The sequence below is a fragment of the Macrotis lagotis genome, chromosome 1 (assembly GCF_037893015.1).
Source record: "Macrotis lagotis isolate mMagLag1 chromosome 1, bilby.v1.9.chrom.fasta, whole genome shotgun sequence".
In the NCBI taxonomy this organism is placed as follows: Eukaryota; Metazoa; Chordata; class Mammalia; order Peramelemorphia; family Peramelidae; genus Macrotis; species Macrotis lagotis.
The window spans coordinates 656279442-656300640 of NC_133658.1; the positions used below are offsets into that span (position 1 = coordinate 656279442).

At 34.4% G+C, this 21199-nt stretch overlaps 1 protein-coding gene across 8 annotated transcripts in view; it reads left to right on the top strand.

Moving 5' to 3' along the window:
* The window catches only part of DNAH7 (dynein axonemal heavy chain 7), a 271696-nt gene extending 250498 nt beyond the window's left edge, over positions 1-21198 (top strand). For all 8 annotated transcript variants that reach the window (XM_074215439.1, XM_074215442.1, XM_074215441.1 and 5 more), the window contains 2 exons: positions 20243-20346; positions 20773-21198. In XM_074215439.1, coding sequence (XP_074071540.1) covers positions 20243-20346; positions 20773-20979 — 311 coding nt within the window. In that variant the 3' untranslated portion in view covers positions 20980-21198. The remainder of the gene's footprint in view (positions 1-20242; positions 20347-20772) is intronic.
* Position 21199: the final 1 nt, after the last annotated feature.

The following is a 21199-nucleotide window of genomic DNA, read 5'->3' on the forward strand; positions in this document are numbered from 1 at the left end:
TGCCTCAAGCATACTCATTCCATTTACAAAAGCTTTTTTTTAACTCTCCATCTCTTCCAATTTGTAACCAATCTGGTTTTTTTTTTCTGTTTACAGATATTTTGTAATCATTCTTTTCTTAGTTGGTCTCTTGAACATCTCTGCTTCCATAATAATTCATTAAGATGGAATTCTTTTTTATTTACCATTCTTCCAGTCCAGTTAACACTTGATATTTAGTCTGGGCTAGATTTGTTTCTATTTTCTTGAGGGTATTGCATATTGTTTAATTCCAGTATCTCAGGGCTGGGCTGGGTACCTACAAGCTTTGAGTATTCCCAAAGTGGTCTGATCCAGGGCAAAGTCAGATGGCTGACTCCCTTGTCCACCCTCTTCAAATTCTTGGGTTTGGTCAATCTGCCACTGGACTACATCCCTTTCAGATAGCTGGAAAGCTCTACTGGTTCAGAGTAGTAAGATTAAAGGGTCCCTTTTGATCTGAGATTCCTCCTGCCTTGATTGTTCTGCTGCAGACTGGATAGATGCTGGACCCTGCTCTGAGCCAGGACCTCAGCCCACTTCCCTGTTGAGTAAGATAAAATTCTATACCCAATTGAATGTGTATTTATATTCTTCCCTCTTTGAACCAACTCAAGTATTCCTTGCTCCTCCCATACCCCCTGCATTTTCCCATCCACTGTAAGAGGTTTTCCATGTATACACCTCTTTTTTGTTTTTTTGTTTTGGGGGGTTTTTTGCAAGGCAGTGGGAGTCAAGTGATTTGCCCAGGTCACTAGGTAATTATTAAGTGGCTGAGGCTGGATTTGAACTCAGGTCTTCCTGTGTCCAGGGCTGGTGCTTTATCTACTGCACCACCTAACTGCCCGTGATACCTCTTTTATAAGAGATACTTTTCTCCATTCTTTTTGTCTCTTTTCCCTTTCTCCCCTAGAATCCCTTTTTCTCACCTATTATTTTGTTTTTTAAACATCATCCCAATATAATGAATTCACTACTGCACCCTTTTTCTTTGTAGAATCTTTCTAAGTGACCTAATAATGTTAAAGTTCATTAAAAAATAAGTATTATCTTCTTATATGGAAAGGTAAACAGTTTAACCTTGTTGAGGTCAATATGATTTTTCATGCTTACCTTTTTAACACTTCTCTTGAGTCTTGTATTTGAACATCAGATTTTCTATTCAGTTCTGGACTTTTCATCAGGAATGCTTGCAAATTTTTAATTTCATTAAATGTCTTTTTTTCCCCTGAAAGATTTTTTTCTGGCTTAGATTATTCTTAGTTTTACCTCTAGAATATCATATCTAGAATATCATAAAGTCCTCTGCTCCTTTAATGAAGTGGCTGCTATATCTTGTGTGAACCTAACTGTGGCTTCATAATATTTTAATGGTTTCTTTATGGCTCCTTGAAGCATTTTTCCTTTCATCTGGAGTTTCTTGAATTTGACTATAATATTCCTGGCAATTTTCAACTCTTTCAGAAGATTGAAGGTAGATTCTTTTAATTTCTATTTTACTATTCTAGGATATCAGGGCAATTTTCCTTGATAATTTCTTGAAATATGATATCTAGACTCTTTCTTTGATCATGGCTTTAATTATCTCTTCTTAATCTATTTTCCAGTTCAGTTGTTTTTCCCCATGAGATATTTCACATTTTCTTCTATTTTTTCATTCCTTTGATTTTGCTTTAGAATCTTGATATCCCATGGAATCACTCATTAACTTCCACTTGTCCAGTTCTGATTTTTAAAAAATCACTTTCTTCAGTAAGTTTTTGTACCTACCATTCCTGTCTCCCAATTTGTCCAATTCTACTTTATTGTTTTGTTCAAAATTTCTGTGGCTCTTTTGCCAAACTGTTAATTTATCTTTTCATATGTTTTATATCACTCTCCTTTCTTTTTTCAATTTTTTTATTTACTACTCTTATTAGAGCTTTTAAAATATTTTATTTCTTCCAAGAATTCTCATTAAGTTTGTATCACTTTTTTTCCAGAGTTTGTGTCTTGATCTTCCCTATTGCTATGGTTGCTTTTTCTGATCAGGATCTTTGTGTGTGGGTATATGGGTGTGTGTGTGTGTGTGTGTGTGTGTGTGTGTGTGTGTGTGTGTGTTTACTCATTTTTCCCTGTCTATTTCTTGATTTTAAATTTTATGTTAAAGTTGAGCTCTATTCTCCTGTTGGGGTTTGAGGGAGAGCTCTGTCCCAAGCTTCAGGCTTTTTTGAGTTACTGTTTTCAGAGTTAATTCTGGGGGTTTGAAAGTTTTTTGAAGCAAGGTGGTATGATCTGAAAAAAGGGGTTGATAGCTGCTTTCCTGTAAGGGTAGACAATGCCCTTCTCCTCAGGGTTCCTGCTTCCTTAGGACAGCAAGTGTTCCTTTCACCCTGAAGCTGTGACTTAGATATTGAAGTGGATTTCTTATAGTGTCTTTGAGCAGTTGCCCAGTTCTCTTACTGTCTCTGATTTGAAGTTACTGTTATTGCTAGAGCCACCTCCACAACATCTTATATATCTATCCTCTTACATAGTCCAGGACTATGTACTAATTAATCTCACAGTTTCTCTCCACTTTAATCCATCTTCACACAAGTGCCAAAAACTGGTCCCAAGACACAGGTCAGTTCATCATATTCCCTGCTTAAGTCTTTTGGAACACTTTGTGTTGAAGCCCCATGACCAGCAGGGGGATTAATTTGGCTCAGGAGAGAAATGAAACATGTGCACACTTGGGTAGGGATGCTAGCAGGGCAACTAGCAGAGCCATTTATTTACAGTATCAGACAGTTTTTTATAGCAGAGAACCATAACATCAGCATACAAGATAAAATAATTCAATGACATTTCTCATACTTGCGTAGGATATAACCTAGCAGGATGTAACCTAGGTCAAGAAGTTTAGATATAAGACTATCACACAAGTGAGGTCACATGTTGACACAGTTCTGTTATCACAGCAGAGTTATGTGGAGAGCCTTTTGCCTGAGGGTGACATAAACCTGGACTTTAGGCAGTTGACCTTTTCTGTTTCAATACAATAACCCACAATTGCATGAGCTGGCCTTCAACCCTTCAACCTATATCATCTAGTTCTTAACTTGTGTTATCAAAATGTTGTAGCTTCAAAATATTATAAAAGACCTTAAATATACTTATCAGTAAGTACGTCAGCCATCTTATCTAGCTTTAAACCATTCTTGGAGGCTCTTTGTACATCTTCCTCAATATACGCCATTTTGGCTTTTAACATCTTGAATGTGAAATCCACTCTTATTCAGAGCAGAGATAGTTTTTAAAATGAGAAGTAAACAACAAATGATCAAAATCATAATTACAACAAAGCTGAAAACAGAAATAATACCATATAACCATGTACCAATTATAGGACAAGACAACCAATCATATAATTTCTTACTCAAATCTATATTTTCTTCCCTAACACAAAGTGTTCCTTATAGAAGTTTGTAATGCTAATGCATTAAATAAATGATAAACATCTTCCTACAATTCTTGAGTATATTTCACTTCTATTTTTTCCTTATTCGTCACTTCTTTACCTACACATGCTCAAATAATGCAATTGTAAAAGTTAATATTATACTCCTCTTTTTTTCAGTAATGATCATAAATTCCTCAATATGGGGTGTGACAAGCAAACCAGGGTGGAAAACATTCGTGTTTAAACTCCCAAGCACGTAAATTTAAACAAGGAGGTTCTGTAGGAAATCTTTTTCTACCTTTAGTACTTTCTACAAATAGAACTCCTAACATTTCTAAGGTCCTAAATGCTCCCAGGCTATAAATATTTGGATGAATTGAACAGTTAGTTTTACTTAATTTAACATGGTTCAACAGTACACTTTTTGCAAAAACATATAGGTGTCATACTATTTAAATCAGAAAATTTACATCTACTTCTCAGCATCTCTTCTTTGATATTTCCAGTAGTAACTTTGTTATATCCCAAATAATTTGCAGCATCCCCTTTACAAAACAACTTCAGCCATACTTTTCTCCCCATAGTATAGTAGTTACCCATGAAGGATTTTGAACATGTTTGATACTCAGTTTCTTTTGCAGTCCCCAAATTATTCATGATTAATGTAAGCACTGCAAATTGTCCTCTAAGTCCATGATGTGCTTTTCTTTTGCATGGTCTGTCCTTCCTTCTCCTCTTATCCTTTCTTTTTTCTATTTCTGAAGTGTAAGTTATTCATTTTCTGTATTATTTGATTCATCTGTTCTGCATGGTCTGATGTTCCTTTCTGATATCCAGTTTCTTCATCTGTGGGCAAAACAGAAGCATAACTTCGACCCGAAGTTAGTAATTGATCAAGTCCTTTCCATTGTTCATCCTTTATATCCTAACACATGACTCTATAAGTACGATTAGGAATATTTGTTATGTTATCTATGGTATTTTTGTAACTAAAAGGTTTTTCAGCCAGGATTTTATTCTTCTTATCCAAAGTCAAACAATTTAATTAATACAAAGCATTACTTAGGTGTCACCTGGTATCTGCTCCCCCACAATCCCCCTTTTCTGTTTATGTAGGAACATCTTTTAATGACCTTTTCTTCCTCTCAACTATAGCTTGACCCATGAGATTATAAGGAATGCCTGTAATGTTTTATATTGTAATATAGGCAGAATTGTTTAAATGCCATAGAAGTATATCCAGGGCCATTATCTGTTTTTAATGGATTTTGGTATCCCAGCAAAACAATGGAATAAATGATCAATCACATCATAAGTAGCCTCTGAACTTTGTGCTTTTGCCATTGCATATGAATTAAATGTATCTGCAGTAACATGAATAAATTTCATTTTTCCAAAAGGTATATGCATATATATATATATATATATATATATATATATATATATATATAGAGAGAGAGAGAGAGAGAGAGAGAGAGAGAGAGAGAGAGTCACATCCATTTGGCACAACTCATTAAGAGCCTGACCTCTAGGATTCTTAGAATAATTTGGAGGGGTAGGTAAATAAGGAATGCATTGTAGACAGGATTTTACTATATTCCTCATATGCTCTCTAGTGATTTTAAATTCTTTCCTTAGTAAAGAGGCATTCTGATGAAATTTTTGTGAGAGAGTTTAGCTTGCTCTTCTACTAAGCTTATAAGGAATGGAAGGTTTACTTGATTGATCCTATGATTACCTTCATAATAGGCCCAGGCAATCCAGGATGGCAATTTATATGTTCAATAAAAAAGGGATTGTATCTATTTCTTATAATTTCTTGGAATTCTTTAGAAAGTTGATAAAATTCTTCATCAGTGCTATTTTTAATACAGACTCTTTGTGTCTGACCACATGATAACTATACTTACAATATTCAAAAATGTTAAGGCGTTGTGCCTGTTCTTTTAATACCATTAATATGACAAATAATTCATTCTTTTGTGTTGATGTAAAAGGAGTATGTAATTTCTTTTCTATTATTGCATTTATGCTCGAACCTAAAGGTATAGAATAAGGTCCATCACATTGTTTAAAATTTTCAGGGAACCCAGAGGGTTATAACTTCTGATATTTTCCCTCATTACCTCTACAAAGCAATCAATCATTAATTCCAGGCTTAATATCATTACAGTAAAATAGCTTATAGTGACAAAAGTAGATCACATAACTTTTCAACATCTTGCTCATCAGTAAGTTACCTAACTATGGTTACATAATTTTTAATTTCCCAATCATTTTTTCAAAGACCCTCTCATATATTCAATATTATTGGAAATAACTGCAGTTAAGATATACTTCCCCATCTCTTATACACTCTTCTTCTGAGTTTACCACTCTGCTTCTTTAAAATTAAACATTTAACTATTTTTTCTTTTATTAAAGATTTTGAGTTTTACAATTTCTCCCCCAATCTTACTTCCCTCCCCCCACCCCACCCCCACGGAAAGCAATATGTCAGTCTTTACTTTGTTTCAATGTTGTACATTGATCCAAATTGAGTATGATGAGAGAGAAATCATATCCTTAAAAAAGAAACAAAAAGTATAAGAGATAACAAGATCAGACAATAAGATATCTGTATTTTTTTCCTAAATTAAAGGTAATAGTCCTTGGTCTTTGCTCAAACTCCACGGCTCTTTATCTGGATACAGATGGTATTCTCCATTGCAGACAGCCCAAAATTGTCCCTGATTGTTGCACTGATGGAACAAGCAAGTCCATCAAGGTTGATCATCACCCCCATGTTGCTGTTAGAGTATACAGTGTTTTTCTTGTTCTGCTCATCTCACTCACCATTAGTTCATGCAAATCCCTCCAGGCTTTCCTGAATTCCCATCCCTCCTGGTTTCTAATAGAACAATAGTGTTCCATGACATACATATACCACAGTTTGGTAAGCCATTCCCCAATTGAAGGACATTTACTTAATTCCCAATTCTTTGCCACCACAAATAGGGATGCTATGAATATTTTTGTATAAGTGATGTTTTTACCCTTTTTAATCATCTCTTCAGTGTATAGACCCAGTAGTGGTATTGCTGGATCAAAGGGTATGCTCATTTTTATTGCTCTTTGGGCATAGTTCCAAATTTCTCTCCAGAAAGGTTGGATGAGTTCACAGCTCCACCAACAGTGTAATAGTGTCCCAGATTTCCCACAACCCTTCCAACAATATACATTTAACTCTTAACCTCCGTGAAAGATAAGACTTCCAAGCTGACATCTCATTTTCTTAAAGCAGAAACAAAACAAGTTCTCATAAAGTTAACCTAGAACTGAATATCTTTTACACACAAATTTCTTTCACATCTCTATTTTTTAAGCTTATTTTTTCTCTTGTCCAAATACATTGCTAATTTTAAAAAGAAAATAAGATTCTCTATGAATTTTGTTTATATATATATATATAATTTCAAAAACCCAATGTAAATCTTTTACCAATGCCAGCGTTACAAGATACATATATAATTTCTTCTTCTTAAATAACAGATATTAAGTAAGCTACTTTGATCTTAGATATAAATATTTCCTTTCATAGACATGAGATGGAAAAACAAAGATTTTTAACAAACTCTCTGGGCCAAAAAGATCTTGAGAGATAGACTGTTGGCAAGGTATTCTCTAATTTTTCTTATAATAAATCTTTACAAATGTGATGGATGACACTTCATATTTTGTTATTATAACACAATTTTAAATTTTCAAAATAAGTTGTTTGAGTCTGTTCTTATGCACAGTTTACTAATTATATATAACACATTTCAATTTAATGTATATTTCCTTTACTCCCTAAAACTTTGCAATAAAAAAATTCTTAAGATCAGATGTTTCTAAAAAAATTTAATGATTACAATATTTTCTTTATGGTTCTCTTAATAATCTTATAAAATCCAAAACTCATATTCAAAATTACCTTAAATTATTTTCCTTTTCAAAATATAAGTTTGCAAATTCTTTTTATCAGTGCTATTCTAACTTCTCAATGCCATAACTTATAAGAGCTTTATATCCTCACTGAAAAATGACAAACACATGAACTACACCCCAAGTATATATTGAATCTATGTAAATATTATCTCCCCCTATTTAGACAATTTTAAAGCCTGATTAAGAGTACATAACTCAGAAGTCTGTGCTAACAAAGATTTTGGCAGATTCCCAGCCTCTATCAAGGCCATTCTGTCCCTCTCTCTTTTAACATTCCCGTAAGTTCTTTTTCCTCTTAAGACTCTGGAGGAATCATATAAAATTGTAACCAAAAAAAATTAATATTTTTTACAAACCCCTTAATTCAGTACAGGAATTTTCAGATAATTTTGTACAGAGGATTAGCATATTATAGAATTACCCAGTTTGAAGACACAGTTAACATTTACCTAGCAATTGCTTTCATATCAAACTTTTCACTTTATGGGGCTTATTACTTTTCCAATCGATTCACTTCCAGATATTGCAAAAGTGGAGGTTTAATTCAATTTTCAGATTACCCCAACTTCATTTAAAACACATATCTCCATATAGACTTACAACTCTCTATAACTTTCTTCTCTTCTTAAATTGATTTGTAAATCACGTTTCAAAGTTCCCAAAATCCATCTTATATTTATACAAAAATCAACCCTTCTCATACTTACTTTCTACATGCTTAAACCAACTTTCATATTTCACAAATGGTTCAAAACCCCCAATAGTCCCTATATATCTTTTCATTTTTCCTTGCAACCCTTTTGTCCTCTTCCCAGTTCTTTCATAATCTATTACTCAAACTGAACAACTTATATTTTCCCTTAATATGCTGTTCTATTCTTCTTTTCCATTAACTCTTTTATTAAGACCAGTTAAGGAAAAATAATTTTAGGGATAGTTTCAATTTCTTTTAGGTCCCTCATAAGTATAATTTGCCAAATCAGTAAGTAAAATCCTTTTAGTCAATCAGACCAGAAAAGAAACAAGAGAAAATAAGAGAAAATGATAGAACCCCTTCTCCCCTAAAACATGTTTTTCAGAAAGCTCTCCTATGGTGCTGAATTATGAGGTTTTGGAAAAAGAAAAGGATCCAATTTTGAAAAGAGAGAGAAAGGAAAGGGATTGGCCCATTAGAACACAGAGACATGACAGCAGGCCCAATCATTCGGAGAGCTTCCCTCTGCCTGTAGTTTAAAACAAACATATAAAACATAGAGCGCTTCGAAACAGAGAGGCCCCCGAACTCCAGGGGAAAACCTCACCTTGCTCTCACACTAGAGAAAATCCAGAGAGCATTCCATTTATCACAATACATTTTTTCATACAAAGGTATTAATATTTAACACTTCTTGATCTTAACTGGTATAACTTTTGAGAAGGCAGTCACTCAAAAATCCCTCAGCCTAATTGAAATATCCCCTGTCCCCTTCTATACCTAGAGTAAACCAAATACCTTCTTTTTTAAGGGTACAGTCCTAAGTCTTTTTGGGGGGAAGGGGGAGGATCTTCTGTACTTAAATCCTCACTTGTCCCATAATTTTCTACTATAACTAACATTATCAGAATCTATATTGATAAATTACTAAAGCTATAATGGTACTATAGCATTCCGATAAAGGATTAACTATTTAGTTTCCTTTTTGTCTGGCATTCATATATACATATATATATATATATATAATTAAATTATATACTTTTAGAATTTTACCTGATTTTCTTGTCTTTCTGAAATTTACTTCCCAAAAACTTTCTCAACTTAAAATAGCATTTCTTTTTATGATTTCTTTATAGAACATATTTGGAAACATACACTGTCTCTTTCCTGATACTTATAACTCCAAATAAATTCCCTTTTAAACACTTGTTTATCCAAGTCTTCAAGAAGTAATTCTCTCTCTCTTAACTAGTCTTTTTCCTAAAATCCTCTTTGTAAAAACTTCAAAGTCGGGAAATAAGAGCCAGAACTGCAAGCAGACAAACCACAGAGAGGGAGAAGGAGGGGAAAGCATTCTGACAAGATCACAATGAAGAAGGATAGAGAAAAAGTCAACAGTATTTTATCATAATAATATTCATTTATCTGTTCATACACTGTTCTCCAATCATGTAGATTTAAAGTACCTTCTAATCTCAATTTTCCTTTCCTAGGGAACCATGGAGAACATTCATAAACAGTCTGTAAAAGCTTATCTATCTTTGCTTTTTGATAATTTCTTTTTTTTCCCTAGGTTTTTGCAAGGCAGATGGGGTTAAGTGGCTTGCCCAAGGCCACACAGCTAGGTAATTATTAAGTGTCTGAGGTCGGATTTGAACCCAGGTACTCCTGACTCCAAGGCCGGTGCTTTATCCACTATGCCACCTAGCCGCCCCTTTTTGATAATTTCTAAGCCGTTCTCTTTAGCCTTCTCTTTAGTTTCTTTAAAATATTTACATCCTGCCCTGGCTTCTTTATTTCTTTAGATAATTCCTTCCCTATTACACCCGCTGTACTCACTTGGAAAATGAAACTAAAAGCCACTCTGCTGATTGGCTCCTTATCAAGCCTTCCCTTCACCTGTCTCATCTTGGGACTATCGCAGCCTCACCAAGGGGTTTTCTTCTCCAAAAAGACTAGCTCAGCCTCTGATGGCTTCAAGTCCCAGTACCTGCCCCATATGGGGGCACCAAATTTTGAAACCCCATGACTGGCAGGGGATTAATTCGACTCAGGAGAGAAATGAAACATATGTACATTCAGGTGGGGGATGCTAGCAGGACAATTAGCAGAGCTGTTTATTCACAGTATCAGACAGTTTTTTTATAACAGAAAACCACAATATTAGCATACAAGATAAAACAATTCAATGATATTTCTCAAACTTGTGCAAGATGTAACCTAGTAGAATGTAACCTAGGTCAAGAAGTTTGGGTACAGGGCTGTCACACAAGTAAGGTCATACGTTGATACAGTTCCATTATCACAGCTGAGTTCCATGGAAAGCCTTTTTGCCTGAGGGTCACATAAGCCTGGACTTTAGTCAGCTGGCCTTTTACCCAAATTTCTTGGGCAGCTCTCAACATCCTTGTGGCCAATAGAATAAAATACAACCCCCCCCCAAATCTGGCATTTTAGACCCTTCACAATCTAGCTCATACCTGCTTTATCTCATTATAATCCCTTCAAATAAAACCAAACCACTAACTTTTAATTGTTAGAAGCAGCTAATCATGGACAGAGCACTTGACTTGAAATCAGGAAGGATTAAGTTCATATCTAGCCCCAGATGCTATATCTGAATGACCTGGGCTAGTCACTGAATTTTTCTACTACACTTTCCACAACTAAAAATTAGAGATAATGGCATCTACCTCCCCAAAGTTATTTTGAGGTAGAAATTCTGCTGTGACAGACAGATCTTTTCTCCAAACAAATGCTTTTATATTTAATAAATAATGTGTTTCTGATATCTTTAACTTTTTAAAAAGTATCTGGGAGGCATTCAAAGTAACCTCAGACAATATAAAATACCTGGGAGTTTATTTGCCAAGGCAGACTCAGAAACTTTTTGAAAACAATTATAAAACACTTCTCACACAAATTAAATCAGATTTAAATAACTGGGCAAACATCATAATATACTAAAAATGACAATTCTACCAAAACTAAACTATCTATTTAGTACCCTACCAATCAAAATTCCAAAAAATTACTTTAATGAGTTAGAAAAAGTTGTAAGTAAATTCATATGGAGAAATAAAAAGTCAAGAATTTCCAGGGATTTAATGAAAAAAGTGCAAAAGAAGGGGGCTTATCCCTACCCGATCTGAAATTATATTATAAAGCATCAGATATCAAAACTGTCTGGTACTGGCTAAGAAATAGAGTGGTGGACCAGTGGAATAGACTAGGTACAATAGCAGGAAACGATTATAGTAATCAGCTGTTTGATAAACCCAGAATCCAGCTATTGGGATAAAACTCTCTCTTTGACAAAAACTGCTGGGAAAATTGGAAGTTAGTATGGAAGAAACTTAGATTAGACCAACACCTTACACCCTGTTCCAAGATAAGATCCAAATGGATACAGGATTTAGACATAAAAAACAATACTATAAGCAAATTAGAAGATCAAGGACTAGTTTACCTGTAAGATCTATGGAAAGGGGAGCAGTTTATGACTAAGGAAAAGATGGAGAACATCACTAAAAACAAACTAGATGATTTTGATTACATTAAATTAAAAAGCTTTTGTACAAGTAAAACCACTGCAACCAGGATCAAAAGAAATGTAGTGAATTGGTAAACAATCTTTACAACTAATGTTTCTGACAAAGGACTCATTTCTAAAATATAGAGAACTGAGTCATATTTTTAGAAAAAAAAATCATTCCCCATTTGACAAATGGTCAAAGGATATGCAAAGGCAATTTACAGATGAGGTGTTCAAAATAATCCATAGTCATATGAAAAATTGCTCTAAATCATTTATTAGAGAAATGTAAATTAAAGCTTCTCTGAGATACCACCTCACACCTCTCAGACTGGTCAATATGACCAGAAAGGATAATGATCATTATTGAAAGGGTTGTGGGAAATCTGGGACACTATTACATTGTTGGTGGAGCTGTGAACTCTTCCAACCCTTCTGGAGAGCTATTTGGAACTATGCCTAAAGGGCAACAAAAATGTGCATACCCTTTGACCCAGCAATACCACTACTGGGTCTATACACTGAAGAGATGATGAAAAAGGGTAAAAACATCACTTTTACAAAAATATTCATGGCAGCCCTGTTTGTGGTGGCAAAGAATTGGAAATCAAGTAAATGTCCTTCAATTGGGGAATGGCTTAGCAAACTGTGGTATATGTCATGGAAAACTATTCTATTAGAAACCAGGAGGGATGGGAATTCAGGGAAGCCTGGAGGGATTTGCATGAACCGATGGTGAGTGACATGAGCAGAACTAGAAAAACACTGTACACCCTAACAGTAACATAGGGGTGATGATTAACCTTGATGGACATGCTTATTTCATCAGTGCAATAATCAGGGACAATTTTGGGCTGTCTGCAATGGAGAATACCATCTGTATCCAGAGAAACAACTGTGGAGTTTAAACAAAGTTCAAGGACTATTCCCTTTAACTTAGGGGGGAAAACTGCTATCTTATTGTCTGATCTTGTTATCTCTTATACTTTATGTTTCTTCTTTAAGGATATGATTTCTCTCTCATCACACTCAATTTGGATCAATGTACAACATGGAAACAATGTAAAGACTGACAAATTGCTTTCTTTGGGGGTGGGGGGAGGAAAGTGAGATTGGGGGACAAATTGTAAAACTCAAAATAAATAAAATTTAAAAAAAATATCTGGGAGGTAAGGAGTCTCAGGCAAAACTATTGATATAGACAATGGACAGCGATACTTACAGATGGACTCAGAATTACAAGTCTGTGAATTTGATTACTCTCATTTCAAGTGAGAATATTTGTGAAGAGCTTAGCTCAATGTCTGGAACATGTTTTTGTTATTCAGTTATTTCAGTTGTGTTCAACTCTTCATGATCCTATTTAGAGTTGTCTTGGCAAAGATACTACAGTGATTTACCCTTTCCTTTTCCAGCTTATTTTACCATTGAGAAACTGAGACAAGATGGGGTTAAGTGGCTTGCCCAAGGCCACACAGCTAGGTAATTTTTAAGTGTGTGAGGCCGGATTTGAATTCAGGTACTCCTGACTCCAGGGCCGGTGCTCTATCCACTGCACGACCTAGCCACCCCAGAACTATATATATATTTTAGAGACTATTTGTGAAATGGAAGTGAAATGTGTTTTGGCTGAAGACTGTAAACTCATTGATGTTTATCAGCAACCAGCAAGCAAATCATTAAATTGTTCCTATGTTGACACTTCTGTTTTCAGCCTAATGGTTTATTTAACTGAGGCCTGTTCTCATTAGATAGAGTATTAAAAATCTGATTATCCTGAAAGAAAAAACAAATATGAGTACCATAGCTTGTTGTTAGTAGTCCTAACAAACATTTCACATGCTAAACAAGGATGACAGCCATCAGTTAATAAAGACTCCATTAAGTTGACTACTGAAGTATGGACATGGGCACAATCTACTAAGTTGCTGATCACTGAATAGATAATAGCCTCCTTGGGCAAGTCACTTCCCTTCTTTTGGCCTCAATTTACTCATGCATGAAATGAGGGAATTGAAATAGAGAATCTCAATTTCTTTCTAACTCTAACATTCTGAGGGGCGGCTAGGTGGCGCAGTGGATAGAGCACCAACCCTGGAGTCAGGAGTACCTGAGTTCAAATCTGGTCTCAGACACTTAATAATTACCTAGCTGTGTGGCCTTGGGCAAGCCACTTAACCCCATTGCCTTGAAAAAACTAAAAAAAAAAGATTTCTAACTCTTTCTGATTCAGGACCTCTGGGAGGTACTTTTCCACCCAACCTTGTAATCTGAGGAGCCCCTAGTGTTTGATGAGGTGTGAGTTGCAAGGTTGGTGTGGTCTTGTGGGATGATGAAGTTGTTGGAACATCATAGAGAAGTTGAAAGGACTGCAGTAAGATGGGAAAGGCAAACACAGACACAGACACAGACACAGACACACACACACACACACACACACACACACACACACCTCTTACAGCTAAAGACCCAATAAAATTATAAAATTTACAATAAAGAACATTTCCAAGGCTCTGGAGATTGAACCATATACCTTTTCAGTCAATTCAGGCTGATATTAAGTGAGAATAAAATTTGTAATATGGTCTTTTCTGCAATACAGTTAACTTTTCATTATTAATTTAATTGTTATGCCATTTGGTGCATACTTGTTTAGTAGAGAGATTAGTTCCTTGTCTATGTATGGATCCTTCAATCACAATATAGTTTCCCTGTTTAATTCTCTTGTGATTGTGAATTTTAATGTTTGCTTTTTATGATCATATGATTATAAAAACTCTCTTTTTCTGGACTCAGGTAAAACACAAATTAAATTGTGTTCATCTTTTCATTTTCAATCTATATTTATCTTTTATTCAACTAATTAATAAATATTTATTAAATACCTTCTCTGTGTCAGACATTCTTTATATGTCTTGTATACTATTAAAATAAGGGTTTTACTTTCTGTCACTTTTGTTTTCTTGGATTGTTTATTTCATTTTTAATTCAATTCAAAATTATTAGTTTTATATTTTCCTCCATTTAATTTCTTTTGAGTTACTTTTTTTATCACCTTCCTTCTTTTTAAGTCAGTACTTTGTTGCTGTCATTAGTTTAGCTAGTACTTGAGGTAAATATATTTTTACTTAGCTCTCTTCTGAACTTCCTTTCCATTTATTCTTCCTTCCATTTGTCCATTCTAGCTCCTTTGTTAAAATTACTTAATTTTTATTTAGCTGTATTTATCTATGCTCATGTCCCCCGTTTTATATTTTTGTTATGTAAATTGCCAAGTTAGATAAATTGTTCAAAATCTTCCCACCTGCCTCTTTTTTGTTATAATATTTTTACTATGTCCTGTCCCAAAAAGTTTTCCATAGCCTTGTTTCCCTTTCAGTCAGTTCTGGATTTTATTTTCTGATGCATTGACTGTGAAATTACTTTATTTTTCTCAGTCCTCTAGTGGGATTAAAACTTCTGAAATTCTAGGTTTGGGCTCTTTCTCCTATTTGTCATGTTGCTTTTTATAGATCTTACTCAGTCTTCCCTTTTTTCTACTCTTATAAATATCAATTCATTATGCAAATAATTATTAAGATGTTCATCTTCTATGATCTGAGGCCATTGATTTTAAAAAAGTCCTTTTATCTTTATAATAGCATTTTTATGACAACAAATGCCCCAAAACAAACTAGATACTCATTGATTGGGGAATGGCCAAACAATTTAATGGAATGTTACCATATTGTAAGAAATGAGTAATGTAATGAATACAAAGAAACATGTTAAGATCTACATGAACTGATGCAGAGTGAAACTAAGACAAAAGACATTCAGAATGACTATATAAATATAAATTAAAAGAATAACCACATTCAAAAAATCAAAAGGTAATATTACAAAATTATAAAGATGACTTGAAAGAAGAGGTATGAAGAGATACCCATACCCCATTCCTTTACAGAGGTCCCCATTTGTTGCACACATTTTCAGACTTTTTCAATGCATTGATCAGTTTGCTTATTACTCTTTTTTTGTTTTAAAAAATACTATTTAATACCATGGTGATATAAAAAAGACATTAATAAAAATATGGTTAAGAAAATTCATGAAGGAAGCAATGTTAGATAAAAAGTCATAGATGATTAGTTATTCTGTCTCAAACTTTGAAGGACAAATTACTCCCTGTCCTCACCATGATCAGTCTCAATCCCAAAGACCCCATCCTATCCCATCTCAGGTTTTGTTGTTCTATGGGTGCCAGTTTTCTCTCCTGACTTCATTTTCCCCTTCTCTTGTGTAAGATGATGACTATGGAAGAATACTCTAATAAAAATGATCTCCCAATGCACACATTTCCCAGATGAAACACACTACAAAACCCTATCTTCTGCCCCAAATATATGTCTTCCCCACCATGGAATTGCTTTTCAGCAGCACTCCCTCCTATTAGAGAAATTCTCAATTCTATTTCCCCAATTCCAGTCTATCACCTCTATTCTACTTCCTACAATGTCCCATCTCCCCTTGCCAAAAAACTACAGGAAGCATCATTGCTGTTCAGTGAGATTTGGTGGAAATAAGGAGATTTAGTACTTGATATATTGTACCACCTCTTTCCTCTCCTATTTCTTTGCATTCTCTTGTAATGTTCTGATCCTTGGACCTTTTTATAGCATTTGATAGCCCTATTTTTTCTCTTTTTTTATCCCAAAGATCTAATTGTGTGGATTTCTCTCCTTAAACAATAATCTTTAAAAAATGAAATAGTTAACTCATGACTTATTCATGAGACTGCTATCCAATGGGAAGAAATTAGCTATACCCCTGTTTGGGAGAAAGACTAATAACTCTTGAGAATTATAACTCTATTAGAGAGAATATACTTAGCCAGAAGTGATGGATAACTCATGATTTTTTGTGACTCACATAGAATGATTTAAAAACACTACCTCCTTAAAAAGGGGAACAGGAAGGAGATGGGAAGAGGAAGGGGATTGAATGGAGTAAATCTCATTACATTAAGAGGTACAAAACACCTATGGTAATAGAGGGGAATAAGGGAGATGAGAAACACCTAAATTTTTGTCTCATCAGACTTGGCTTAAAGTTAACCTACACTCACACTCAGTTAACTTAAGAAACATTTTACCTTCCAAGTATTAAAAGGGGAAAAGGGGAGGGGGGGCAGAGACAGGGGGGAGAAAAAGGGGAACTAACAGAAGGAAGGGAAGGAAAAAGGGAAAAAGGGAAAGGGGAAAGAAAGGGGAGAGGATGGATATGGGAAGGAAAACACTGAAGGGAGTGGTATTCAGAAACAAAATACTGGGGAATATGGATAATGTGAAAAGGGGGGGAATACAATCAGAGGGAAGATAGCATGGAGGGCAATAAAGAATAAGTCATTATAACTTTGAATGTGAATGGGATGAAATCTCCCTTAAAATATAAGCAAATAGCAGAGTGGATTAAAAACCAGAATCCTCCAATATGCTGCTTATAAGAAACTCATTTGAAGCAGAGAGATACATATAGAGTAAAGGTAAAAGGTTGGAGCAAAATATATTTTGCTTCAGCTGAAGTGAAAAAAGCAAGGGTAGCAATCCTTATCTCAGACAAAGCAGCTGCAAAAATAGTGTTAGAAGAGATAAGGAAGGAAACTATATGCTCCTAAAAGGTATTGTAGACAATAAAGTGATTTCAATACTGAACATATATGCACCCAATGGGATAGCATTCAGATTCTTAGCGAACTACAAGAACTATAAGAAGACATAGACAGCAAAACTCTACTAGTGGGAGACCTCAACTTCCTGCTCTCAGATTTAGATAAAATTGTCTATTCATATCCTTTGGCCATTTATCATTGGGGAATAATTTGTATTTTTCTAAATGTGATAGTTCTTTTTATTTGAAAAATGAGGCCTTCATCAGAAACACTATAAAAATTGTTTTCCATCTTTCTGCTTTACTTCTCATCTTGGCTGCATTGGTTTTGTTTGTGCAAAATCTTTTTAATGAAATCAAAATTATCCATTTTGCATTTAATGTTAACTATCTCTTCTTTGATCATAAATCCATCCCTTCCCCATAGTTGATAGGTAAACTATTCCTTCTCTCCTAATTTACTTATAGTATCACACTTTGTTTAAATCATGTATCCATTTTGACCTATCTTGATATCTAGTGTGAGATATTGGTCTGTGCCTCATTTCTGCCATACTATTTTCCAGTATTCCCAGTTTTTCTCAAATAGTGATTTCATATCCCCAAAACTGGAGTAGATGCCTGTGTTTTGTGTACCTAATCTATTCCACTGATTCATCACTCAATTTCTTAGCAAGTAACCAATAATTTTGATTACTGCTTTTTTAATAATTTAGATCAATTTTAGCTAGCTCATATTCTTTTGCATTTTTTTCAGTAATTCCCTTGATATTCTTCGCCTTCTGTTCTTCCAGATGAATTTTATTATTTTTTTCTAGTCCTATGAAATAATTTTTATGCTTTGATTGGAATGGCACCAAATAAGTAAACTAATTTGAATAGAATTCTCATTTTTATTAGCTCAGCCTACTCATGAGCACTTGATATTTTTCCATTTATTTAAGATGTCTTTGATGAAGTGTTTTGTAATTGTGTTCACATAGTTCCTGGGTTTGCCTTGGTGGGTAGACTCCTGTATGTTTTATATTGTCTACAATTTTTTTAAATGAAATTTCTCTTTCTATAGATTGTTGCTGGGCTTTGTTGGTAATGTATTAAAATTGCTATGAGATTATCTTATATCCTGTGAGTTTGTTAAAGTTATTTCAAGTAAAATGTTAGATGATTCTCTGAACATGCCATCATATCATCTGCAAAGTGAGTTTTGTTTCCTTATTGCCTATTCTAATACTTTCAATTTATTTTTCTTCTGTTTTGCTAAAGTTAACATTTCTAGTACAATATTGAATAATAGTGATAATGGACATATTTGTTTCATCCCTTATTGAGGTTTCTAAGCTTATCTTTATTACAGATACTGATTGAGCATTTTGAATAGCTGCTGCTTAGCATTTTAAAGAAAAATATATTTATTCCTATGATCTCCAGTGTTTTTAATAGAAATTGGTATTGTATTGTCAAAAGCTTTTTCAACATCTATTGAGATGATCTTATGATTTCTTTTGACTTTGTTGATATGGTAAATTATACTGATTGTTTTACTTAATATTGAACCCTACCTGTATTCTTGGTATAAATTCCACCTGGTCAGTGTATTATTCTAGTGATAAATTCCTGCAATCTCTTTACTAACATTTTATTTAAATTTTTTGCATAAATATTCATTAGGGAAATTGGGTTTTAATTTTCTCAGTTTGGGCTCTTCCTGGTTTAGGTATCAGCAACTATCATAAAAGGAAGTTGGACTTTTTCATTGGTAGGACTTTTTCACATATCTTTACATATAATTTATACAGTATTGAAATTGTTCTTTAAATGTTTGGTAGAACTTACGTGTAAATTCATCTGACCCTGGGCATCTTTTTTTTTCCCCTTGGGGAATTCATAGATGGCTTGTTCAATTTCTTTTTCTAAAAATGGGACTATTTAAATATTTTATTTCTGTTTAATGCATTTGTATTTTTGTAACTATCCATTTTACATAATTGTCAAATTTATTGGCATAGTTGGGCAAAATAGCTTCTAATTATTGCTTTAATTACCTGGATGCAAGGTAATCAGTGACCTGCCTAACCAAGGTCACAATGGTGTCTAAGGCTGGATTTGAACCCTGTCCTCCTGACTCCAGGGCCATTGCACCATCTAGCTGCCCAGAGGAGTTCAAGGACAGGAAGAGGTACTGAAAAAAATGCTCTAAGGGTTAAGTTATCCAGAGTTAACTCAGCTTTATGTTAAAGGATTTTTGCATATCTGAGAAATACTGCTATTTTGTAATCAACTGAAATTTATTTCCGGTGCATTTAAGGCTTGACAACTCATTAAAATGACTCATTTTGCTATCTGGGCTTTTCCCTTAAAATTTGAGTATCCATCCAGAAATCACGGTTGGGTTTTTTTTTAAGATACTATAAATTCCAGATATCACAAGCACTTTTAAGATTGTACCAGTCATAATTACAGAAACTGAATGTTCATCTCTCTGGGTCTGTTTGAAATCCCTTCCTTTGTCTTTCTTCTCTGAGGTATTGTTGCTTAATTTGTAACTTGCTTTCCTTACTTCACTGAAACAGCATGGTATGGTAGAGAAAATTTATTTCTTGCGCCTGTCTTGTAGTCTATGAAACCTCTGGGCTCTAAGCAACAAGTTATAGAGGGATGGACCTTAATATGAAATCTCAACCTGAGTGTTCCCTTTATCAATGAAATCTTAAAATAAAAAAAAATCAGTGAAATATTAAGGAAAAGCAGTCTTAGTCCAACACTGCTTGCTTTTATTTTGGCTACAGGATATTGCCCTTGACATTTCAGAAATGTGTGGTGTACATTTTTGTGAATAAAGAGTTTCAGTAACTGCATATGGGGCATTTAGTCTGAAAGAATCTAAATCTTAACAATTCAAATAAATACTAGAGATAATTACTGACAGTTTCACTTTTTCTTACATTAAAATTAGGTGTCTACGTTTATGGATTGTTTCTAGATGGAGCATCCTGGAATCGAAAGCTCAAGAAACTAGGAGAATCTCTTCCCAAAATCCTTTATGATACAGTTCCTGTGGTCAGTATTTTTCTAATTCTGATTTATGTGGATCCTAATGGATAGTATGAACTACTTCCCTCTAACAATAACAATTGTTAAGTGATGCACTTCTGCCTCCAACTGGCTCTAAAAAGTATTTCTAAAATTATTTTGAGCAGCAAACCAAGCTTATAAGTTTTGAAGTAGATAACTCCCTTGTATGTATTACACTGGTCATTAAAGGAAAAATCAGGCTCACTTCTTTATGTAAGCTTTGTAGTAATAGTAGTCCCCTCAGGAGACTGTGGGATGTCTCCTTAGTTCCATTTCAGACAGGCCTTAAATTTGTTTCCATCAGGACGAAGTGTGGGGTAGGCAGCAACAAACCAGGTCCACTACCATCATACTGAAGCTAACATATACAACTAGGGATAAAGGGCTTTTTTCCTCCCCAATTTCTTACAGATGTGGCTGAAACCTTGGAAACGGTCAGACATACCAAAGCGGCCCAGTTACCTTGCTCCAGTCTATAAAACAAGCGAGCGGAGAGGAACATTATCAACTACTGGCCATTCTACTAACTTTGTGATCGCAATGATTCTGCCTTCTGATCAACCTCCTGAACACTGGATTGGAAGGGGTGTGGCACTGCTGTGTCAGCTTAGTGCATAGTCATAATTGGGGCAGTTTTTGTGTAGATATGCCTTTTTCTCTCCACATTGGATTGAGGAAAGGTATACTTTTTAAGCCAATGTTTTAAAAATTTTAAATTATCTTAACTAGATTATGAGATTGTGAACATTTATATATCAAAACCAAAATATGTTTAATTCGTACTAGTTATATATATATGGAAATGTTTGAAATAAGACTACAGAAATAAAACGGTATA